This window comes from Diorhabda sublineata, chromosome 6 (assembly GCF_026230105.1).
Source record: "Diorhabda sublineata isolate icDioSubl1.1 chromosome 6, icDioSubl1.1, whole genome shotgun sequence".
Lineage (NCBI taxonomy): Eukaryota > Metazoa > Arthropoda > Insecta > Coleoptera > Chrysomelidae > Diorhabda > Diorhabda sublineata.
This window is the reverse complement of record NC_079479.1, coordinates 29,712,310-29,731,455: the sequence shown is the minus strand read 5'-3', so window position 1 is coordinate 29,731,455 and position 19,146 is coordinate 29,712,310. Positions and strand designations below refer to the sequence as shown.

Here is a 19,146-nt window from a genome sequence, read left to right as displayed (position 1 = left end):
ACCACTCATTCACTTAAATTTTCCCCATAGCATCATATTTGTAAGCAGTTATCAACATTGAAACAGGTTCAGCAGCGTTTTTACCGAGTAGAAAACAAAATTTCACAGCGGCACGTTGTTCACTTAAATTTGCCATCATAAAAAAATGAAGCAGCAGTAAAGAGAATAGTCACTAGTGACGAACAGAACGTGGCAGGTCAACGGCCCGCACGGTACTGAACTGGCGACAAGTTGCGCTAGACAGGCGGCAGAAATCAGTACTACAAAAGCTCTACCCATGACAATGCTATTCCAGTTACTTCTGGGTACCGCCTCGTATGATCTAAAGATTTATTTGTCCTTGATGATTTGGTGTTTTGGATATCACTCATTGAAATAAGTCTTGGATATCACTCGTTGAAATAAGTTATCACAAAATATAGAGTTGTCTGCACATGAGGTATTTCATGTCTCATATTTTTCTTTCTACGTACAAAATGATCAAACGTCACATATTTATTAAGCTGACTATTACACGAAGATGTTCAGACTTAAAAGGATATTTCGGATGCATCTCGAGTATAGCACCGGATGCGAGCGACACCCCGAATAAAAGCGGTGTATCGTTCTGGATCTTAAACTCATTCAGACTCTCCAACTAGTGTGACCCATTAATTACCCGGCGATTCCATCTCTCCTTCATTCTTGGAGAAGATGCTCCTTTTTTTCGGGAGTAATAATTTTTTACGGCTGTCCGAAAGCCATTAGGTCTTCTCCACGGTCCACCGTTCACAGGATTTAGCACCGAAAGTGTCTCCTTCTCTTTTTCTTCGGGCTGATAAAAGTCTGGTAACGGCACGACAGAGGCACATAAAGAGATTTGTCTCTTTATTGGAGAGTGACGATGGAAGTTTGGGGAAATTGGCCGGAAGAGGAGATTATTGAGAAAATTATGATTTCGCTTAGATTCAACTCTGATATTTTTTCCCGACGTATCGATCAAATGTTCAGAAAATAATATTGATGTAACTTGAAGATTTTCTATGTCTCTATATTGAAAATAATTATCAGTCTTACAAGAAATAAAAAATAATGTCTCTAAATGACAGTAATTCAGTGTTTATAACAGATAAAACTTTCCAACTTACACGCACATGAAACAATTTTAACATTTTAACAACTTTTTTATTATCCAAACTAATTTACAGGTGGAATAATAAGTAATGATTGGTGAATATACCGGAAACTACTTAAAACTCCAAAGCTTGCTTAGAACACTTTCTCTCGCTCTCTCGAATGTATCTCAAACAAATCAGACTCAGATTTTAATAGGAGAATAAAATGATTGTCGAAAAAATTATTATAGAAGCAAACAATTTCTCACTTAATTCATTCTGAAATACGAAATATCGAAAGGATAATCGATCAAATTCATGAAATTATTACATTATCATCTATTTTTGGACAAGTATACAAAATTTAGACTTTATCTGATCGTTTAAAGTGGCTAAAAATGTCTCAAAGATTCCGTTAAATGCTATTTCTGCAGGGATTAACGTACAAATTTATCAAATTATTGTACATCCAAATAGAGAGAGAGAAATGCTTTATTGTCAAAAAATTGTGACAATGGGGGGACAAAAAGTTGTAAAAACTATAAACCAAACATACAAATAACTAAATAAAGACACAAATAAAATAAAATTTCAAAATACATCAATCAAAAATTAAACTAGTATGCCGTATGCCCGGAATTAAATATTATTAGAATAGAAGTCGTTCACAGAGTAGAAGGCACTTTCCAGTAAATACGCCCTCAAATTACTCGCGGAATGCGGGAAAAGATGATATCGATTTGATTTTAATTGGCAAGTGTGTGCATTTTTTGCATTGTAAAATATTGAGCCCTTAACTAATTCTGAACGTGGAGTAGGTAGGTAATGGTCGTGGTCCGCGTTCCTAAGGGGACAACGTGCTTAAGAACTAGGCAAACGGATTCAAAGATGAATAAGGAAGGAAGAGTCAGAATTTTTAATCTTCTAAAGAGGTCTCTGCAGTGAGCCCTGCTGTTTAGTCCAAGTAAATATCGAACGGCTCACTTTTGTACTTTGAGGATTCACTCAAATTGCGTCGCACCACACGTACCCCAAAAGGGAAGGGTATATACGAGATGTGACTCAATAAGGGCATAATAAACTGTTAAGGAGGTGAATAAGTTCGGTTCTTTGGAAACTGATCTGAGCGCAAAACAGGAGGAAATTAATGTTTTAGATAGATATATACATTCGGGCAAAACTAATAAATACTTGTTGTAGTATTGCTTGCTTACCTTCAATAATTAGTTTTTTAGGTCTTTTGAATTCAGATAGTACCCCGCACAAGTCTGAAATGTTTACCCCATTGAGATATTCACCAATATTCATAGTTCCATTCACGAAAACATCTCCTTTGAAAATAATTTGGTTCATAATTGTTTGACTTTTGTTTTTATTATTTTCAAATACGTTATCCAAATCTAAATTTTCAATTTGACCGTGGTGTGTTATTACAGGTGTTACAGTTAAAGATTTACCTAAAATAATTATCGTACTTTTAATTTCAAAATAATGAGTACCATTATTCCATACAAAATATATTACTATCACAATTGAAACAAAATTTCTCTATGAACAGTAAGGTTTAGTTATTCTCAAGAGGAGAAGTTTCTACCTCGACAATAGTTCTGGGTAGACATGGGTAGACAAAATTGATACACGATAAAACTAATAAAACTAATTAGTCGAAAAAATAAAGCACAAAAAATAACAAAACTTAGGAATTTCTGAGCAGTAAGATGTATCGAGATGCAACATAGTGCATTCGATTTAAGCGAAACACAGGAAACTTTGTGGACAGAAAGAAATGGAAAATGATATTTGGAAAATTATTCCAATTTTACTAGTCGGGGGTTTTCGAGGTCACTAAACAAAGTTCTACTAGGTACCCGGTGCCCAGGGTGGCCGACATCTACATCTTCAAGTGGAGTCTCGGAGAAATTCGTTATGAAATTGGCCGGATACATACATCCTGGGGGCTTTCGAGATCGCTCATCCCAAGCTTCGATTGTTTCAGAACTGGAGTCTTACTCCATATATCCGATTACCTTTCATACTTCTATGACAGCAGTGCTTGTTCATTGCTGTGAACCCTCATATGGCTAGATACCCAGGTCAGAGTAACTTTTGCTCTGTGATTTCAGAGACTGTATACATTCCCATCCTTACTTTCACACAATTTTACAAGAGGTCATGTACTGCTGTCTCATAGAGTAAAAATCTGTGTATTGTGTATACTAAAGGAGTATATTTCCGCCTGAAAGACAGAATGGTTCTGAGTCCATCAAGGTTGCCTTATTATGCTGTATAAAAAACCATGAAGTTACGATATAATAACAAGTCTGAAGTCACGGACAAATTCAGAAATTATATTTCAATGATGTGCGTTGTTTTTCTACAATGATTGATAATGCTCATGTTAGAGTCAACATAAATTAAATGAAGTTTTCACACACTAAAAAAAATTTGTTTTCTTGAAATTAGACACATTGGTTATTACCTTCAGTTAGATAATTTAAAAATCTTAAAAAGTTGAATTATTTTGAAGATTACTGAAAATTTAGAACTTACCAAAATCAGCATTTTCAAAATATGTTGGTTCATCAATTTTAGCAGTATTAAATTCCAAATCATCCATATCTACATGGTTTAATTTATTACTTTCTACATATACAGTTCCCATTACAATAATTTTATCAAATTTATTCAAGTCGTCTACTATTAAGGTTCCGTTAATGACCGATATACCGGGTTTCTCAAATTTACTCTTCTCTATTCCGTTGCATTTGTTTCCGAAGTACACGTTCTCAGCCGAAATTGAATCAAGTTTCTCAATAGTTGGAAAAATTATTTTTCCATCTACGATATCTTTTACACGCTTATCTAAATCGAATTTATTGTTAATCCATAAATTGGTAACATTCAATGTTTCGAAATATTTCGTTCCAAATATTTTTGATTCTGTGTCTTTCGGCACAGCATCCTTCAGAAATTCGGTCAAATTTATACCGTTTATCAATCCTTTTATGTTGAAATGCTCAACTGTTGTTGTATTGGCAATAAGATGTGACAATGTCCAAACACCTTTCAACGTTTGATTTGTATCCACAGTTACCACGTCTCTCCATGGATGTTTTCCTAAACTGGTAGAGTTACTTTTCAGACTGAAAAGACGTATTTCAATTCAATTACATATTTATTATGATAATACAGTGGCAAATAGAAAGCACAAATCTAGGACGAAGGTGGTCAAGGAATTTGGTTACCAAATGATCATGGAGACGTGTAGAGCGAGAGCCACAAAATGGAAAAAACCATGACATTCCCAGGGTTTTTTACACAACGATGAGTGAAAGCTTTCATTTATTTATTATACATTTATTATAAAATGACGCCATGAATTTCATGTATTGTCGTGACAGTTCATGCTGATGGCAACGGTATGTCTTCACCTTTGAATTTTCCAGTCATTATTTTCTTTAGTGAGAGTCTGGTTCCGTTACCGAGTCGTGGTGGATTTGTGTTTCGAAGAAGAATGATGGGTATGCCAATTTTCGACTGACGTCACTGGCATTCTGATTAATTTCATATATTGCTGTGACAGTTCATGCTTCATTTGAATTGAAACGAAAACAACGGACGAATTTGAAAATTGGCGTACCCATTTTCGAAACATAAATCCACCACTGGGATACCTGTGCCACAACTATGCTAAATCATCACATGATCAAATACATAGCTTACGATTCTATAGTGTGAGGAAAATTATTTGATATCGTATGACTTGAAAAAAAACAATATTTTGTATCTCTTTTAGTTACAAATTTGCAGATTTTTATCGCTTATAATGAGACTTTCTGTGCCATAAAACGTCATTAGAACGTTCACAATCATCGCTTTACTTGTTGTTATGAATGTAAGAGTTTTTATACTTCGCTGAATATGATTATATACAGAATAATTGAAAGATGTATAAATTTCATCTGATTGTAATAGTCATTTTGGGTATGTAAAATCGTCTCAAAACCACCCTATATGAATAAAAAGTGTGGCAAAATCCGGAGTTTAATATTTTTGAATAATACATCTTCTGCTGTCGTTCGAATCGAAAGCAAGTGAAACCTGAACAACCGATGGCAGCTGTCTAATATATTATGCCAGGCAATTTTTTACCAAACACGATGAAGGGTCAGAGGACTAATAAAAGCGAGCTTTTCGAAAAAACGTTGATGGTGTATTGAGAACTATATGACAAAGAAAAGTTTAATGAAAGTTTTCGAAAAAAAAATTATGGAAATAATGATTAAATTCACTCGTTTCATTTATAGACAAATAATTCTTCACAGCATAATGAGCAATGATGATGTTCCTGTCTAAATTTGATTTTCTTTCGTAAAACCTACGATACAAAACCCAAAAAAATATGATCCTGTTTTTCATAAATTAATTGGCAGGGAACTAAAAAAATAATAGTATGGAAAGAAAAAACGATTTACGCTATCTTCTAACGGAGATAAAACATTAAAAGAGTACCTACAACCTATATACAGGGTCAGTCAAAATAGGCGAAACATTGATATTGGGTTAAATATGACTTTTATGACATAGCACTGTTTTTTTCTGTTGGATTTCGTCCGTCAAACACTCCAATGACGCTACGTAATAGCAGATGTTTATGTTTCCCATTTTTCACATAGTCGATGAATATTATACCAAATATGCAAATAATCGACCCATGTTTCATTTATTGTCACATACTAACGTAAACATTTCGGTTTACTGAACGACTCCAAACTTTGCTCAGAATCATCAAGTCGTTGTTTTTGATCGATTGTGAGCTTGCATGGCACCCACTTTCAACAGAGCTTTTCCATACCAAAATTAACGATGTGTCTACCGCGTATTAAAGTTGGTTTGATCTTTAAGGTCTGATCTGTCTCAATCAGGTCCACTTTATGGTTACTCGACATTATCTTGTGGACTTTTTTGATGAGACAACCTCTTTGGAGCGTCCGATTCCTGCATCGTCTTCGGTGCTCATTTCATCTCGTTTAGACGTTGATTTTCCAGGCGAGAAGTTCGAGTAATATTAATCAACTCATCCCTTGACTTCAATAAATTGTTTCTATAATATCGAATAACACATATAACGGTCAGCGCGCGCATGATTAGAGGAGAGGGATATTGGCAACGTGGGAAAAAAGTCTCCTTACGGAGAATCATAAAGCGTTTACTGCAGCAGCAATACAGATTTTGTGTAAATCTTGCTAAAACTGGAACTAAGGCATATTGTATGATTGAGAAGGCCTCTGATGACAATGCCATGGCTATATTGGATGTTTTTCAGTGAGACAAGCTGTTCTGATGAGGTAGAGAAAGAGTGGAAGTCAATGACTTTGGACGCCCTTCAACCAGCCAGACCAATGAAAATTTGTCGCTGGTGAAAAATTTATTGAACAGTGATCGTATGAGGGGTATCAGAAAGTTTTTGATATCTTGACAGAAAACTTGCCATGAGGAAAGTTTTCGCGAAGTTGATGCCGTCAGGATTGTTACAAGAGCAAAAGGTGAACCGGAAAGCGACCTATCAGAATCTTCTTGGACCCGTAAGTTCGTCTATTTTAGAAAATGAAATAAACGGTCCGAGCGTAGTCAAACTAGAAAATTTATTGGCAGCAATGTGTCGATAAGGAAGGTTATTACTTTGCAAAATTCTAATGGTTTGTGCTATTTTCATGAATAAGTATTTATAAAGTGTCCTACTACTTTCAAAACAGAACCTGTATTTGTAATTGAGATATTTCTGTATCAATTCTGTAGCCATCTATTTTTTTTAACTTCATTATACTGTCCATTACTCCCACCACAATTATCTGTCTCCTGAAACGGCTATTTCCATCTTAATGTACTCAGTCCTTTTCACAGTTTCTACCTTCGATCCCTTCAATTACCCCAATATTCTCGCAATATCCAAAAATCGACGACGATCGTAGGAATGACGGCTATTAACGATTTTAGACCGCTCCATTAGTTACTCAATAACCTTTTTCCACGCTTCGTGATTTTCGTCGTCACAGGGCATCAATAAACCTCAGGGTGTTCATCCCATATTTCTATCAATGTTCAATATCGATATAAAAATCGTGAGAGAGATGAGATTGGATTTGGTATTTTTACATATAAATTGTAACTTTGTTGGTGGTACCATCGTTAAATTGAATAGTGGAATGCTCTTAGAAAGCAAGACATAAAATTGGGGAATGACGCGTCAATTCAGATTTAATCATCATCATCATCAAACAGTCAGTCTTGTTCACTTCTGGATATAGGCCTCCCTTAATTTTTGCCACTGTTCACGGTCCCTAGCAGCTGGGAACCATCATCTTAATATCGTCAAACCAGAATGGTGGTGGGCGTTCTCTAGTTTTTAGGAAATTTCTGTCTCAACTCAACCCACTGATCCACCGATTGTCTGTCTGGCCACATGATCCGTCCTCATTCCGATAAACCTTTACTTTTTGTGTAATACCTTTTCGCTGTATTACCTGGATATTGCTTAAAGTGGTTTTTGTAGAGGAAACAGTTACCACCGGTAGAATGCTTTGTTCTAACACCTTACTTTTCAAAAATTAAAGAGGAATTACGGATCTATGGACATGATTAAACATACCAAACGCGGCTCGTGTTTAACCTATCCGTCTGCTTATTCCATATGCTTGGTCATATCCACCAATGCGGATTTCGCGTCTCAAATCTTTGTAGGATATTCCTTGTTAATACTATATTTCACTTACGAGGTTTGTTGTATAGTTTGTTTCTATTTTAATCATCATTTTCATTTACTTTTATTATCAAGCATACCTCTGAGATCATCGACAGGGTCTGCTATTAGTACAACGCCATTGGTGAATCAAACATAATTGATCATTGCTTGATATCATTTATTTCAGCAGAGTAATGAACAGTTTTAGTGAGATGATGTCAACTTGCGCCGTAATCCTCTCTCTACATTAGAGTTGGTGGTATTTTCGTGAAGTCTCACATCGTTTTGTGTTGTAATATACATGTTTCATTATTGCTATATACCTGCAGTATATTCTAAACTGGGCCAAAACTGTCAGCATTTTGTGTTGAAGTTCATTCTTCTCTTTTTTCTATCAAAATTTTGATGACGTACGAATGACCAATCGTACCATACTCGTTGTTCTCGGACCTGATGAAGATCTAATTTAGACCTTAACCTATTCGTGATAATACGTTTAAACAACTTGTTCAGATTCGCACAAAGGAACTTGTATAAAACAACACAGATCATAGTGTTTAATCTAAAACCCTGACTTCAAGATCATTTAAGATATCTTTATCACCATAATTGATGGATTGATAGATCAAAGATGAAGACTTGATGGTTCAAGGCCTTCCTTGAACAATGAGTTTAGGTCGAGATAGAACGAATTGCTTATAATTTTCTCGATAGCGCTACTAATATGTCGTATTCACCAACTCTCCATTAATGAGATAAAAAAATACATTGCATAATTGATCCTTACAGCAAGTACGCAAGTTTTATTAACCAGTTCATCGTTTAAGTGTCCAGGAAGAATGAATTGAACTAAATAAAGTCCTTTAAACTTTAAATAATTTTTCATTACTCTGTACTACTTGTGTATAGATGCAATACCGTCATGTTAGTATTCAATATCTCTTTAATAATTGTTAAACCAGCATTTACCTCCCTCTAATTTTCACATGTTTTATATGATAATCTCCTTCTAAAACTTGATCGGTAAAATTTTGTAAATCTGTGCTTTCCAAATTGGATACATCGATTCCATTTATTTGCTTTATATCAATGTCACCAAGTATCTTCAAATTTCCTGTGAATATCTTCGCACCAGTTATATCTACAGGATGGTCCAAATTCATGATCACCTGTAAAATTGTTATATACCGTGAACTATCAGAATGGATAATGGGCACAATAATAAATTAGGAGAAGAGGAAAAAGAAGCCACTTCGCTTAACAATCTGTGGTAATCTAAAGAGTGTTATATTTTGGATAAATCCGGGAGAAAATATTCGAGAGTGGTTTGACTAAAAAGTGATTTTTCAATGGGGTCGAACACTGTCAAGATAATATTAACGAAATTTTGATCAGTTTTGTCGATTGTTTCCACTTGAAAAATAATGTTTAAGTGACACGCGAAATTTTGTATTTTTATATTCACAAAACAATGAACACATTTTTCTTTACAAGAATATTAAATTTAACCCGTCATATTATTAAGTGGAATTGTGACAAATAACTTCGGAAACATAGCGGAAATAACAGAAAGAAAATAAGAAAAGGCAATTCTGGATGCAAAATAAAATAATTCAAATATGCAACAAGGAATACAGACACACAAATATGCTAAACATGTACAATAAAAATATGTGATGTGAGTAAACTAAAGATGCTGACTATAAAAAAAAGTAATAAACATATACGGAATACAGAAGAAATTACTACAAATATGCACCATACACAAAGAGTGAGATTGATATCTAGAATACAGAAACAAATATTCAAAATATCTAAAATGCAAAAGGAGCTGATGGAAATATACAAAATACAGAAGAAAATAATAAAAGTATGCAAGATACAGCAGAAAATGATACAAACATGTAGAATGCAGAAGAAAGTCATTCGAGCATGCAAGACTCAAAAGAAAATAATCCAAGCATGCAATCTACAGAAGAAAGTTATACAAACGTGCAAAATATAGAAGAAAATGATTCAAGTATGAAAGATATGGAAGAAAGTGCTGCAAATATGTAGAGAACAGAAGAAAATTGTTTTGTTCTGAAAAATTTTTGGAAATATTTTTCCATAACTTAATCTTCAGTTATTTCGGAGTTATCACAAGCATTGAATGAAAAAAATAAGTCTCATTACTTAACTGTTACACCTTATATTATCAATTAATAACATACTGTGAGTGGAAAGACAAACGCATGCCATCTGACGGGTACACGGCTGCACGCCATCTAACGGCGCCAATCATTATTCAATGTAATGGAAATATAAAAGATGACGGGTGACTTCATTTATTATTGGGTGAACTATTTCGGAGAAGAAGTTAACTATAACTGGACTCCAATTTCTAGACAGAAGTTGTTAATCACTAGATACTTCAAGAGTCTAGAATCCGGACGGTACATAGGTAATATCTTATTGAGGTGTTAATAATTGTTGTGTTGTAGTTAGTGAAATAAATGGTGTAATTAAGTTTACGTGTGAAATCAACTTATACAATTTCATCCTTAAAAAATATTGTAATACTTACAAATTTAGAAGGATCAAGACCGTTGACCGATTTCGTATAAACCTTCTTTGTGTTTATATCCCTAATAAACTTCAAAGGAATAGTTATATTTATTTCATCTAGCTTAACACCTTTTTGCACTACTTTGGCCATCGAAAGATGATCTAATGTAACCATCTGTTGGGTATTATTACTATTTGATACCGGAGTATTGTTTAGAAAATCTTGACTTTTCTGAGGTATAATGTCCATTACTTTCAATATATTTTCTACCGAAACATTTCCTGATATAGTAATTTTTCTATTCAATGTTAAATTTGAGGATATTATTTTCATAGGGTCAGTATTGTCAAAAAATGTGCTTTTTATTTTTTTCCGTATATCGATTGGATGTAGTAGAGTCAGATAATCGAAAGTTTTTAAACCCGTTACTTGTTGATTTTTAGAAGAATTTTTGAATAATATATCGAGATTTCCTCCCTTCCTTACGGGAATGTTGTTTAAACGTTTTTTTACTTGAAGGTTTACTGTTGAAATAGGTTTCTCAAATTTTACCTCACCCGCAATACTTATGCTACTATTATCGATTGCGATCAAATCTTCTGGAATCTTTTTTCCTATAAACAAATTGTGTTATCAATTTTTGGCAAATAAATGAAAAAAACGTAAAGAAAAGATATATTCTATTGATACAAAATTAGATTAAAAATCTAATGAGTTTGCACATACATTGTGATCTGGAAAGATTAAATGTATGCTCTATGTGTTAGTACCGAGATTATGACAATTTTTGTGGTTTATTGAGTGTGTTTTTCATCCATTTCAATTTTGATTTTTTATCAATGTGCTGACGGGTTGTTTCATTTGTCTATGATTTTTTGAACTCATTGAAATTATTTATTTCTCTTAAATGGCTGTTTTATGTTAATTATCATAAGCAACGACATTGAAAGGATAGTAAAGTTTACGGTTCCAATAGTTTTCGGGATTTCAGCATATAAATAGCTTATTAGTATCAAACACCATTGCAAAATCTATGTATTTCAAAAACTAAATAAATATTTTGAAATAATTAACGCACAAAAAAAATAGTTCTTGTTGATCATGTTTTAAGTGTGAAATTTCGACCAAAATGTTATAATATAAGGAAATTAAAACGTAAAAATGTTAGTCTAGTTATGTCGAGCAGTGTATTGAGAAAACATAAAGTATATTTCCGTAAATTATCATATAATAATACCCTAGTTGGTATCAAAAGTCTCCATTCATTTGCATTTGGATAATTTACGGAAATAATTTATTGTAGTAAATAAATAATACAAAACGACAGGGAGTCGAGAGTTTGAGTTGGATGTGGAATTTATATTCACAAAATACAAACCCGTCATATAAATATATATTCTACAAAACTGTTTGCTATACAAAAGGCACTTCCAAAACTTTTATAAAATAACACGCAAGGGGCAGTAATTTTGTGCGACACAAAATTGGCTCCGGTTGTTGTTAAAACGACATTAAAAAGTTGTCGTTTGAATTAAATTCTACGGAAAGATAACGTGATTTGAAAAAAGTGTATCTATGAACCATTTTGGAACTTAAAGTATTAGAAATTCAACAAATTCTCGTATACGTTTTACCTGACATTCTATCAGTTTCCACCCAGTTGGTTTCGACGTTATCGATGTAATACGTCTGGTTAATATTCTGTTTTCCGGATTTTCTCAAAACGTATTTTTCTAATATCGGTATATCTACATCATTGATAAAACCGTCTACTTTTAAATTTTTCACTTTCAATTTTTCAATCCTTTCCACTTTTTCCTTAAGGGTATTGTCATTCGATTTTTCTGGAACGTTCGAGATTTCCGAAGCGGCTGGAAAAAAAAACGAATTCCATCAAGCTACTAAGTTCTTAAGGCAGTTACTTTTGTACAGATAACGATAAATCACGGCAGTATCTCAAGATTTACGAAATTTACAGAAACAAAATGAAGGAAGAATGAGTTTTAGTGATCCATACAGAGCCAATTGAATATATCGCCGTTGAGTGACGTGCGTAAAGAAAACGATTCGCAGTTGTATAAAACTTGTAATTGAAAAAAGTTGTAAGTGACAGAGAAAAATGGAATATTGAGAGTATGTAGAATAAATATTCAACATTAATTTTCCACGGATTAGGATTGATTCACCCTATTCTCAACTTCTAAGTGCAGTTTCTCTTAAAATCTTTCCTTATTCTAGAACAGCTAGCGAACCACATGCGAGTGAAGCGATGTGAAACTGGGGCTCTTTAGTTCCATATTAAAGATTCTATAAAAAAAACATTTAAAAATGGTTCTGAATACTATACCTTCTCTCGCATGGCCTATAACTTCTTCAACTATTTTATCATTAATAGCTGCAGTATTAAGTCTGGTTACATCGATCCGATTTGCTCTCAAATTTTCCAAATTTTGATCACCATTTTTAAGTAAAATTGTTTCTTTTGATATGTTAATATTATTCAGATTATTTCTTATAGTAACTGTGTCTTTGAAAATCGCATCTCCATGTATGTCCACATCTTCTAACTCATATGAAGATGTTGTATAGATAAAATGTTTCCTTGAGTGATTATTGAAGTTATTAAATATCAAAGATGATTTCGTTTGTATAGAATCTGCTTCAATTTCAGCGTCAATTACTATTTCACGGTTTATATTTATCTTGTTTTCCAAGAAATTTGGTATTTCAATACCATTTATTGTATTCGAAAAAAGTGATTCGAACGTTCCGGTCGAATTTAGCAACAATAGTGTAGCGTTGAGATTCCTTTCAATAATATTGGTTCGGTTAAGTCGAGTTTTTAAACTGTTTTGTATAGTGGATAGTTTGGAGTTGTATGAGCTTATAGTCGAGATTAAAGTTTCCAAGTTTTGCTTCTGGGAGTCAAACTGAAGTTCCTGTAACAGATTAGGTAATATGCAAGAGTAGTTGCGTCATTTATATTTTGAAATTGTTTGGTCGTTGCGTCGTTACCGCGGAGAAAAGTTATGAAAATTAAAATGTGACATTGTTGAAATTATTCTGTTGGGTGTTCCAAAAGTAATCATTTCAGACAACCAAAAAGAAAAACTAAACTCATATTTGTTCATCCAAAAACATTCATCACACTAAAAGTGTGCTTTGTGGAAGTTAAACATACTTAGCCGCATAAAAAAAATAAGAAAAAAATTTTAAAAACCGGTATATCGTCTGGAAAAAACTCTTGGACTTGTCTATAATGATAAGGATGTAGCTGTTGCTCTTTAAGTATCCTCCAAGTACTTAAGGAAGACGTATTTGTTTGTCTTGCCATATTCCTCACTCTCCTGTTATTATTTTAGCCTTTTGAATGTAGTCGACGCACACAATCCCATCGATCACTTTTCCGGCCGATGAAACCGTCTTTGAATTTTCATAGCAGTTTAGCCTGCTGTAGATAACTGTTTCGACCGTATTTTCTTTCGATGAGTATAGTGGCGGATCCAGGTTATGAACCAACACCAAAAATCTGATTCATTCAATCAGTGTGGCATGGGACGGCTTCTTTGAAATAATCAGCCGGCTCTTTTATCTCAACACTTCTAGGAACACGTGTTATTGAGTAATACTCGATTACCTGGATGACTAAGAATACAAAAACTACCAAAATTCATTTATTCTTTGTGGTAATGAGTAGGTATTATGCGGGTCGTCAAATAGCCAAAATCTCACGAAGGCTGCTACTTAAGTTTTGATATAGGCAACACTGATGTAAATGTCAAATCTGATATTATCATTAAAAAGTTTGACATTTTTAATGGCACTTGGAACATGTTGTCATACGAGTGCTATTTGAGTAGTTGGCAGACTCTTTAAACATTCTTGTTGGCCAAAAAATGGAATTAAATCGCGTACATTTTCGTACTGTGATTTTCTATGACGTTCTACGCGGATTAAACCAACAGTGTGCCAATCAACTGACTACGACATTTGTTGATGAAGCACCATCTCTAACCACCGTGTTTCGCTGGTTTTCTGAATTCAATCGAGATCGCACTTCGCTACTGGTTGGATTTCGTGAAGGTCGTCCAAAATCGGATGTTGTGCCAGTAAACCAGTGCCAGTGCGATTCTATGTATTGACTGATATTGTTATGTGACATACCTTGAGATTGAGGCATCTCAGAACTTAAGTAGCACCCTTCGTATCCCAGATGTTCGTGCTTTGTACAAGCATAATCGGCTTAAAAACGTAGATAAGGAACCCATTATTAAAAATTTAACAGAGTTGTACTTAATACTACAAGCAAAGATAATTTTGGTAAAATCAAATACCAAGATGAATTTGTAACTTAAGAACTGTGCCAGGTTCTACTAAGACGTTCACCGAATCTGCAAATTGACAAGTTTATGGTTGCCACATAGCTCCCAGAATTTTGATTAAATAATAAGTAAAGAATAACTTACACAGGTCACAACTAATTACCGACTATCAACCGGAAACCCCTTTTAAAAGTACCTTCCTGATAATTATGGAAAAAATATTTTGATATTTATAATATTCTCAGTATTATTCGATTTACTTTTATTTCGGAAAACCAAGGCATTGATTTTTTGTATATTGTTGATGTTTATCCATAATTTTGAATGATTTACTGATTCTAAAAATTAAATACTGTACTGCGGACCTGGACAACTTGTTTACTATTCAGTTTGCGGTGGTGTGTCTCTTATCTCTTTTTATAAAGATAAGATTTTCGCTATTGGATGATCGGCATTATATTTATTATAAGCGCCTCTCCCAAATTTGCACCCTTGTATTAATTTTATGGTAGAAATTTTTTGATACCTTCTATTCTATTCATCTATATAAAAGAAATAACTTCCATTTCAACTAAGGAATTTTGACCATTAACAATATATTTGTCGTAGTGGAATGGAAGATGTACTTTCCTATGTAAATCAAGAGTATTTGTTCAAATAGTTACCTTTACCTCTGTTAAACGTAACAGCTAAGAAATTATTAGATCAGAATACTTTAAATAAAACAAATCTGTATTCGACTGATGCTTGAACGTTTTTAGGCTCAGATATTGTAATTTACTTATTCGAGTTTTTTTACTCCAGAATTTTTAATTTCGAGTTTGAGTAGTCTAAGAAACTTCTAGATCAGTTCCGATACCAGGAAATGGTTTGAAATAAATAATGTTGACATTTTAACGATATAAAAAGAACACAGATATTGATATTGAATTGTCAATTGCAACGTTTTAATTAATGAAAAATCTGAAGCATATAAAAGTTGCGCTAGTTACTGTTAAATACAATATAAGTTTGAATTAATGTTGTACAGAGCTGTCGAGGTGTATATTACGTTCATTCGTTCATAACTTATCAAAACAATTTCCAATGAAAATTAAATTCAGGTTGTAGCATAGCACAATTCTATTTGTATTTTCTCAGATATGAACTTCAGCGTACGTATAATGATGTGTTCCGTTGGCTTCCTGAATTCTATACATTTTTTTAACAACGCTATGTTTACATTTCTGCAACCACATAATAGGTGAGTAGAGTGTTCATTCCGGGAAAATTTAATTGCTAAAATTATCTTCATTAGCTGCAAAATGCCATAAAACCGTCAGGTGTACTTGAGGTGGACTCTTTAAACCAGTCAATTCGACAAAACTTACACTAAGAATTCGAGATTGCTTCCAGAAGTATCTAGCCTGACCTAAAGATGGCGGTAGTTATTTGAGAAATACCAATGGATTAGAAAGCACACAATCTATACAGCATATATTACAAGTTAGAAGACGCCACGTTGTTTATTATTTGTTTGGCAGCCATCAATAGTGAAAGTTTTTAGTGAAATTGTAAACATGGAAAAACTTGGTCATCGTTATGTGATAAAACACTTTTAATTGTAAGGTTTTGGTCCAACCCATATGAAAGCTGCATTAAATTATAAACTGGGTGAACTGCTTTTCGTTATCAACAGTAAAATATTAGGTACCAGAGTGTAAACGAAGCTATACGACCTGCGAAAACCAGCATCGTAGTGGTCGATCAAAAGAGGTAACGACACCAGAAATGTTGAGGAAAATCCATAAATTCGTACTGGATGTTTGTCGACTGGAAGTTCGCGATCTAGCAGACATAGTAGGCATTTCAAAAAGTGCGTTACACTGAAACTGAAAATTTGGACATGCGAAGGCTGTGTGCAAAATGAGTACCACGTTTGCTCACAATAATAAACTATAACAGACGATCTCTTGCAAGTTGCAAATTGTGCATCTTCTCTTACAGACTGCATAATAATATCAATATTGCCTTATATTCTTGGATGTTATTTTGTTTATACATTAAACGTTAAACCAGTATCTTTAAACCGCTTTACCAATAATTGACTTTTCCATTTCCAATTATCCATTGAACCTCGGGGATAATGTTCACGCAATGAATAAATTAAGAAACATTTTCTTTGATAATTTAGCGAACACGAAGACGATACTTTTTGAACACACTTGATACCGAATTTTCTGTCTTTTAATATCTAGGTAGAATCTTCTATCCTGTCCGACGCTGATAGCTCCCAAATTCTCAGAAAAAAATAATGAATGGAAAAAATATACCCAATAACGCTAGCAACTATTTGTGGTCACTATAAATTTTTAAAACGCGGCATTTTTTTAAGTTATAATTTTCATTTCTTTGGCAAGTAAGTTCTACTTCTTAAGACATAAACCAACAGTTGCTTTGACAATCCCAAATCACCCAACTCTTCTTGAATAATCAAATGTTGCTGGCCGATTTGTATGTGTTCCTCAGAGCTTCCTGAAGATTAATGCCATTATTTCCCTAAGCAATATTTTATAAAACAAATGTGCTTTGATGCTGGTAGTACTGACAAGTTTCAAAATGGTTGGTGGACTTTAGCCACACCATTGGAACTGTGAAAAATAAACATCTCATCCCTTTTACTGAATGACATGTACACCCGGTACCACACAAATGGGGATCCCACCTTTTGCCTTGAGCCTTTTTCACATTTTCAGAAAATGGTCTAGTCTGTGACTTCAATATAAATTCTCCACAAATCTCTTCAGGAGAAACTTCACAAAACCATTGTCCTCAAATTTCAAATGTTAACGAAATAAGAGTATAAATAACTCACTATATAAAATATTTCTACTTATAATTATCGGCTAATTCAATAATCCTTCATAAAATTTAGAACCTGCGAACAAAAAAAATCTAAAGGACATATAGGAAAGTACTAGTGCTTTATGAATATTTTTTTCTAGTATTATAAATATAATTTTTCGAACTATGTTTCAAAACGTATGTGTTTGAGTGCTTTTTTTATACTCACCCTTTTTCTAATTTTACTCATTTTTTGCAAAATTTCAATTCTTTTTGTCATATCCTGCTTTTTTTCTTGACACCATGTTAAAAGCTGGTCATGAAGCTCTTTCAGTTTGTCTTTTTTTGAATAATTAACTTGGAATAGGCTTTCATTTGAACTGGTCCTTGCAAGAACTGAAATATCAGTTATGAAGATTATCCATACAACTCAAAAAGGCAACTAGGTTTCAATTATAGAATCTGATTATCATAATGTCATTACGGAATGAATTTTGTGGCCGTTGATTTGGAATATATCAGTGACAACCCTAAAATATCAAATCTTTAGTTTATTTCACAAACCACATGATAGTACCCACTTGAGAAAATGTGAAATTTCTAGCAGATATACTGTGAAATAATGTAACAGTTTGCTTCATGAAGACTTTAATTCAAAAAATGCAGAACCCTGTTGTACATTGAGTTTTTTTAAAATCGTTCACTGTTTAAACATTTCGATCGTTAAACCTCTTATTACATATGGAACAATGGTTTGGTAGCTATGTACGAAAAAAATTAAAACTGAGATGCGACTGATAAAGTTAAACGCCTCGCGTGTCCTCCACAGGATTCATGGGTACGACTTCAACAAGGATCTTACTAGATCATACCTTCCGACTTTATAATAAAATTCGACGCTATGAGAATGACATGTAAGCTTAACGTATTCTTAACGGATGACAGAGATGAGTAAATAATTTGATGATCTATGACGAAATAGTCCGTTGGACCGTTAATAATGAGAGCTTGAAAGCACCCTTTACTGACAGTGGATGAGCAGATTTCTCTCGATTAGGAAACAAGTCTTTCAAATCGAAGTATTGGTTGAGGGTAATTGCGATGCTCTAGCTTTGCCGGAATTATCAAAACCACCAGCAGGTTCAGAGCAGAGTAAGTGCTGCTATCACATCTCTGAAAAGTCTGCTTTTAAGACAGTCTTTAAGAAAATGAATGGAGATAACTAGTATGAGACAAGCTAACACAAGGCGCGAAATAGGATTGGTGACTGGTTTTTCAATTGGAAAATATAAGGAATATGTGTAATGGTTACTGACTGTCCCCTATCTCAACTTTGAATCACTTTATTTGACTTTAAATCATTTATTAGAATATGTCAAATATCATATCATTTGTTTCACAACAATCAATGCAAAATTATAAACTATCTAGCAGATATCTATAAAATATTATATTCGTTCGCAAGGTATACTCTGTTTATGAAGACCTCAATTCAGAAAATATTTACAAATGGTTAAAAGCATTCTCAATACCTGATGTGTAAATGAATTCTAGTCACGACCACTATCAAGTACACATCGAATATAAAAATTTCCGATCTCCTGTATGAATCCAAGA

General features: G+C 33.5%; 2 protein-coding genes across 3 annotated transcripts in view; one reads left to right on the top strand and one right to left on the bottom strand.

Annotated features, from left to right (window-relative positions):
• The window catches only part of LOC130446041 (uncharacterized), a 127,876-nt gene that overhangs the window by 47,442 nt on the left and 61,288 nt on the right, over positions 1-19,146 (bottom strand). For both annotated transcript variants that reach the window (XM_056782032.1, XM_056782031.1), the window contains 7 exons: positions 17,759-17,925; positions 12,732-13,323; positions 12,019-12,255; positions 10,403-10,998; positions 8,806-9,005; positions 3,645-4,237; positions 2,309-2,551 (listed from right to left, as the gene is read on the bottom strand). In XM_056782032.1, coding sequence (XP_056638010.1) covers positions 2,309-2,551; positions 3,645-4,237; positions 8,806-9,005; positions 10,403-10,998; positions 12,019-12,255; positions 12,732-13,323; positions 17,759-17,925 — 2,628 coding nt within the window. The remainder of the gene's footprint in view (positions 1-2,308; positions 2,552-3,644; positions 4,238-8,805; positions 9,006-10,402; positions 10,999-12,018; positions 12,256-12,731; positions 13,324-17,758; positions 17,926-19,146) is intronic.
• LOC130446042 (RWD domain-containing protein 2A) overlaps positions 1-19,146 on the top strand; it is a 118,228-nt gene that overhangs the window by 48,792 nt on the left and 50,290 nt on the right. The gene's annotated exons all lie outside the window — the stretch shown is intronic.